Source organism: Henckelia pumila, chromosome 4 (assembly GCF_033568475.1).
Source record: "Henckelia pumila isolate YLH828 chromosome 4, ASM3356847v2, whole genome shotgun sequence".
NCBI lineage: Eukaryota > Viridiplantae > Streptophyta > Magnoliopsida > Lamiales > Gesneriaceae > Henckelia > Henckelia pumila.
The window spans coordinates 209,912,346-209,919,510 of record NC_133123.1 but is presented as its reverse complement, the minus strand read 5'-3'; the positions used below and the strand labels follow the sequence as shown (position 1 = coordinate 209,919,510).

General features: G+C 39.5%; 1 protein-coding gene across 1 annotated transcript; it reads right to left on the bottom strand.

The window, feature by feature from the left end:
• Window positions 1-3,040: 3,040 nt before the first annotated feature.
• Window positions 3,041-3,697, bottom strand: LOC140862704 (uncharacterized). Its single transcript, XM_073265741.1, has 2 exons — window positions 3,289-3,697; window positions 3,041-3,243 (listed from the first exon to the last, which is right to left on the bottom strand). The coding sequence occupies exons 1-2, from the start codon at window positions 3,695-3,697 to the stop codon at window positions 3,041-3,043; spliced, it is 612 nt and encodes a 203-aa protein (XP_073121842.1).
• Window positions 3,698-7,165: the final 3,468 nt, after the last annotated feature.

Sequence of the window (7,165 nt, the reverse complement as noted above, 5' to 3'; positions counted from 1 at the left end):
AAACTTCCTTTCACTTTATGAAACTCAAGAACATGTCATATGCACACGAATAGGCAACCTTTAAGACATGAGACTCAACTAAAAAATGTGGGTGTAAGGTGGATGAGTGGCTGCCCCTAAGACAAAAGAAACACTTCACTCAACAATTTCCCTCAAACTTGACGTAGCCCGAGTAAGAGAACCGTAAGACCCTAAACTTTGTCATTCCTTAACCAAAACCCATCCCGCTTGAACCGACACTTAACAAACACTTCAAATTACCCCTAGGAATAGGTGGTAACATCAAATGATCAAACGAGCTAATTGACAAGACAAGAAAATTGGACAGCCCCTTTTTACAAAGAAAAATCTGCACCTACACCTCCAACTTAAAAGACTCATAACTTGGTCCAAACTTATCCGAAATAAGCCCATTTTATACCGACAACCCTGCCCAGACCTCAGCCAAGACCTGCCCTGCCCCGTGAACAGTACTGCCCTGCACACTCAACAATACCCAACTTACCTCTAACTCAAAAATTCAACCCCATAACCCTCTTTCCTTAACTTTTCTCCATACCAAACAACAATACACCTCAAATAACATCTCTTAGGACTTATCCCAAGCACTAGGGCAACACTCAACCACACTCCCGCTCCACAATTTAGAAATCATCAAGATCAAGCACCAAACGTGTCTTGATCCTTGTTCAATCAATGTAACCAATTACCAAACAACATAATGCATTAATCATACATTCAAAACAGCCCTAATATCATGAAAATTTCGAAATATATATAGGGCATACTTCTGAAAATTTCGAAAATCATATATGCAATCAAAACACTCCATTCTTTCCATCATAATTCAAAATGCAACTCCTTAAAACATATAGCACTTCCAAATTTCAAAAATCCCCCAAGAACCCTTCTGAAAATTGTCAAAATTTCGAACCCTATATGCATACATTAACAAGCATTTCGAAAATATTTAAGGGAATAAGAACAAGAGCATAAATAGCTTGAATGAGAGCCAAGAAATGCTTATACTTGCCTTCACCAAAACAACCAAGAAAATCAATGGAGAAGGGAGGGGAGCTCAAAGCTTCGAACCAAAGCTAGACCAAGCTCCTCCGGTGACCTCCTAGCTCCGGCAGTGGTGGTGGCTGGCCGGCGGCGGCCGGAGAACTAAGAAGAAGAGGGAGCCGAAATGTTGAAGAGAATGGAGAGGGGGGGGGGCGGCCAAGAGAGGAAAAGATGAGCTAGGGTTTTAACTTTTCTTTTGCTTTGGAGTCAAGAAAGAATGTGTACCAAGTGTACTAGTGTAAGCATGTGTATGTATAAAGTAGTGTGAATGTGTGTGAGTCAATGTGTAACTTTGACTAGAAAAGGTCATACTCCAAAAGCACTTTTAACTTTTCTTTTAAAACAAATGCTAGCATTTTTCCCCTAAGTTTGAAAGTCTCTAATAAAATAATTAAAGTTGGAAATTTAGTATTCCAGGTCTCAAATATTGCTTTTCAGAGGAATTTGAAAATAAACTCAAGAATGCGATAAAAGCGATTCTTGTTACCCGAAAATTCTAAAAATCCAAACTTCAACATTTTTCCTCCGAAACTCACACATAATAACATTAGAAGTACAGTCTGGGAATAACCGCCATAATCCACCACTGCCGAGGTCGGAGCCGGAGAACCCTGAACTTAAAAACTTTAACATAAATATACTTGAAATATTTGAACAGTCAGAACTTTAAAGGAAAATTAAACAGTCGCCTCAAACAATTAAAATCAACACTTTAAATATTTTGATGTCACAACAATCAGTGAAATATTTACCTAAAAGACAGAGCGAATAAAATGATTTAAACAACTAGACAAACAATTAAAAGTCATTTAAATAAATACACTAATGGCATAGAAACCTTTAAAATGATTTAGACAGATAACGACTTAAAAATAATTAAGCTAAACATTTAAAATCATTTAAACGAATAGACTAAGCAATTAAAGTAATTTAAATATGAAAGCTTAAACCTTTAAAATACTTAAAACAAATAAGCTGCACGATAAAAAAAAATCATTTGAATAAATAAGCTAGACATTTAAAATTATTTAAATAAACAAATATTGAACCTTTTAAATATTTAAAACGATTAAATTTCAGAATAGAATCATTTTAAAAATACATAAACTTAAACAATTAAACATAATTCACATATAGAATTTAAATCAATTAAACTAAAAATAATAATCATAATATTTATTAAATTAATGCATGCGATTTAGTTGATTGGATTTCAGGTACTACAACCTGAGAGTAAGAAAAGCCCGAAGAATATATCCCGCGATGAGAGACGATCGGAAGAGGTGACCGGCATTTGAGCAAGGTTCCGGCAAGAGAGAGGCTGGAGAAAATGATCGGAGAGGATGGCGTCCGAAGAGTTGTAATTTTACTTCCGAGTGATTCCTGTGGAATGAAAGAACCAACAACGAATTAAAGGAGAAGAAATTGGTAGAAAAGGATTTGGGGTTTTAGGGATTTAGAACGATAATGGGGAGAGAAAATAAGGAAAGAAAGAAAAAATAGGGGAGAAGGAGGGGTTATCGCGTTTTAATTCGTGTAAAAGAGGTGTCGCTCGATCTGCAAGATGTTGCGGATTGAGCGACCCTAAAAATTCAACTTACTGCTCGATGAAAAAAACCTCTCGCTCGATCGGCAAGAAGTTGCGGATCGAGCGAGACAAAACAACTAACTTACTGTCCCAAAAAAAATGATGCTCGCTCGATCGACAATAAATTGCAGATCGAGAGAGACAAAAATTAGAACTTACTGTCTCGCATTAAAAGAGCCCTTGCTCGATCGGCAAGAAGTTGCGGATCGAGCGAGCAAAAAATAAAATTTTTTGTATTTTTCAAAAATTTCCGAAAAACAAAAAAATAAAGCCAAAAGAAAGCAAAACAATAAAAGTGAGAAAAAAAACAGGAAAAGAAACACTGGGTTACCTCCCAGTCAACGCTAAATTTTCAGTCAGTCTATAGCTCGACTGCCTGCCGTGATTTTAGTCGATGTTAGGCGGAGCATCAAGAGGGATATCAAGCTTGCCCTTGCCCTCGTTCACTTGGACTCCTTTATAGTAGTACTTCAGTCGGTGGCCATTCACCTTGAATGTTTTGGAGGTGTCCAAACTTTGAATTCCGACTCCATCATGAGGAAAGACATTAGTAACAAGAAATGGTCCATTCCAACGTGAACGTAACTTACCTGGAAACAACCGAAGTCGTGAATGATAGAGCAAAACTTTCTGACCGACTTCGAAGTTTCGTCGAGAGATCATCTTGTCGTGGAAGGCCTTAGTCTTATCCTTGTAGATCTTAGAGCTAGCATAGGCATCATTCCGGATCTCTTTCAATTCTTGCAACTGCAGCTTCCGGTGTTCACTGCTCTCATCCATCTGCATGTTAAAATTTTTTATAGCCCAATAGGGTCTATGCTCCAACTCCACTGGCAGATGACATGCTTTCCCAAAAATCAACCAATATGGAGACATTCCAATCGGTGTCTTGAATGCGGTTTTGTATGCCCACAAGGCATCATCCAACCTTAAGCTACAATCCTTTCTCGTAGGATTCACAGTCTTCTCTAGGATAGATTTGATTTCTCTATTTGATACCTCAGCTTGACCATTGGATTGTGGGTGATATGCAGTGGAAATCATGTACGTCACATGGTATTTCTTCAGCAGACTGGCCACGGTTCGGTTGCAGAAGTGTGTACCTCTATCACTGATGAGGGATCTTGGAATTCCAAACCTAGAGAAAATGTTATGCTTGATAAAATCTGCAACAACTTTTGAATCGTCAGTCTGGGTGGCCTTTGCTTCCACCCACTTCGATACATAATCTACAGCAAGTAATATGTAAATATAACCATATGAACTCGGAAAGGGTCCCATGAAGTCGATGCCCCAAACATCAAAGATCTCACAAACTAGAATAGGTTGTTGGGGCATCTCCTTTCGTTGGGAGATGTTACCTGTCTTTTGGCACTGAGCGCACGACTTACAGAACAGGTAAGAGTCTCGAAATAAGGAAGGCCAGAAAAATCCACTGTCCAACACCTTCCTTGACGTACTTTTTGGCCCAAAGTGGCCACCACATGGATAAGAATGACAAAACGTGAGAATAGGGATTACCTCGCTCGCGGGGACACATCGTCGTATAACTTAATCAGCGCAGTGTTTCCACAAGTATGGATCATCCCACACATAATACTTCGCATCGCTTCTCAATTTGTCTTTTTGCGCCTTGGAAAATTCAGAGGGGAAACCATTAGTAACTAAATACTTCACAATATTTGCGTACCATGGTAATTCGGCGCTCGCTGAAAACAATTGTTTGTCAGGAAATTCGTCTTGCAAATTCAGCTCCTCATCAACATGAACTAGACATCTCAAGTGGTCAGCAACTTGATTCTCGACCCCTCTTTTGTCTTTGATTTCCAAATCAAATTCGCTCATCAGTAGTATCCACCGGATCAGCCTTAGTTTTGCCTCTTTCTTCGCCATCGAAAAACGAAGAGCTGCATGATCAGAGTAAACAATGACTTTAGCACCAAGTAAATAAGAGCGAAATTTTTCTAATGCGAAAACAACAGATAAAAGCTCCTTTTCAGTAGTGGAATAATTTTGTTGGGCATCGTTCAGGATATGCGAAGCATAATAAATAGCATGCGATACTTTCCCAACTTTCTGGCCTAAAACAGCGCCAACTGCGTAGTCACTGGCGTCACACATAATCTCGAATGGCTTGCTCCAATCCGGTGGTTGGATTATTGGTGCAGATATCAAGGAGTTCTTCAATTTGTCAAAGGATGATTTGCATGACTCATTAAACTCGAATGACACATCTTTTTGTAAGAGTTTGCACATGGGGGATGCGATCTTGGCGAAATCTTGAATGTATCTTCTGTAGAAACCTGCATGGCCAAGAAAAGAATGCACTTCCCGCACATATGTGGGATAAGGGAGAGACTGAATGATATCAATTTTAGCCTTATCTACCTCTATTCCCTTAGACGAAACGACATGACCCAAAACCACACCTTGCCCAACCATAAAATGACATTTATCCGAATTTAAAACTAGGTTGGTTTCGACACACCTCTTAAGGACAAACACAAGTTTAGACATATAGTTTTCGAATTAATCACCATAGACAATGAAATCATCCATGAAAACTTCTAAGATATGCTCTATGAAATCTGAAAAGATACTAACCATACACCGTTGGAAAGTGGCCGGTGCATTGCAAAGTCCAAAGGGCATCCGTCGATACGCAAAGGTGCCAAACGGGCATGTAAACGTCATCTTCTCCTGATCCTCTGGCGCGATAGCAATCTGAAAATAACCAGAATATCCATCAAGAAAACAATAGCAAGGATGACATGCTAACCTTTCAATCATTTGATCAATAAAGGGTAAAGTAAAGTGGTCCTTTTGGGTTCCGGCATTCAGTTTCCTATAGTCAATACAAACCCTCCACCCATTTTGAATACGGGTGGGAACCATCTCGTCATCCTTATTCTTTACCACAGTAATTCCAGTTTTCTTGGGCACAACTTGAACCGGACTGACCCACTGACTATCAGAAATTGGGTAGATAACCCCAAATTCAAATAGTTTCAAGATCTCAGCTTTGACCACCTCCATCATCGGTGGATTCAATTTCCTCTGTGGTTGACGTGAGGGATTTGCTCCATCTTCCATCAGAATTCGGTGCATGCATGTGGAAGGGCTAATTCCCTTAATGTCTGCTATGGTCCATCCGATAGCAGTCTTGTGCTCTTGCAATACTTTGACTAACTGCTCCTCTTGCTCGACTTCCAAACTGTTGGAGATGATAACCGGTAGTATTTCTCCTTCACCAAGGAAAACATACTTCAGATGGTTTGGAAGCATCTTGAGTTCGACCACTGGCGCCTGTAAAACAGATGGAAGACGCCTAGTATTAGATATTGGTAAAGATAAGTAAGAGACATTACCTCACTGAGGTAGCTCAGGTGAATTATTCAGAAGTTTTTCAATCTCTTCCACTTCTTGACTGCATCGAATCCCATCTTCCGTCTGCATAATGGGTGCTATAATAGCCACCTCTAGCTCATCTTTCCCTGCATGCTCACAATAATCTTGTGCCAAGAAATCCACAATATCAACAGAAAACACTCAATCATCACTATCAGGAAATTTCATGGCATCATAAATATTAAATTTCACAACCTCGCCATCGAATTCCATAGTAAGTGTGCCACTGTGAACATCAATTTTTGTCATGAAAGTTTTCAAAAACGGTCTGCCTAACAAAATAGGACTATTATGATCACCGTTTTCCATGTCTAGCACATAAAAATCTGCAGGAAACACCAATTCATTCACTTGCACCAACACATCTTCTACGACTCCCCTAGGATATGCATTAGACCTATCAGCTAACTGAATAATCATTCCAGTTTTGTTCAATGGGCCAAGTTTCAAGGATGAATAGATGGAATAAGGCATAAGATTGATTGATGCTCCTAGATCTAGCATGGCCTTCTCAAGTCTAACATTCCATATAGTGCATGGGATAGAGAACATACCTGGATCCTTACATTTTGCGGGCAATTTCCTTTGGATCACAGCAGATAAATTCTCACCAAGTTCCACCTTTTGACATCCCTTCAATGTCTGTTTCATCTTTGTTGTGCACAATTCCTTCAAGAACATCGCGTATCGAGGCACATGCTTAATAGCATCTAGCAACGGAATATTTACCTCACATCTACGAAAAGTTTCATAAAGATCCTTTATCCCTTCATTTTTTCTAGACTCTTTAAGTGCTAAGGGGAAAGGGGTGACAGGCTTATATTCAGAAAGTGGAGGAAATTTAACTCTTGGTGCTTCTTCCTTGGGTGCTTCTCCATCAGTCGCCTTCGGCTCTTCTTGTGGTTTCTCTTTGGGTGAAACCTCCACCTCTTTTTCCTTTATCTTCAACTCCTTCCCATTCCTTAAAGTGATTGCACATGCGTTTTCTCTTGGGTTTGGAATTGTTTGAGAGTAGAGCATTGGAATTTTGTGCTTCTAGCTTGTTGATGGCGGTGGCGAGCTGTCCCATCTGGGTATTCATGTTGTGGATACTTGCTCTTGTTT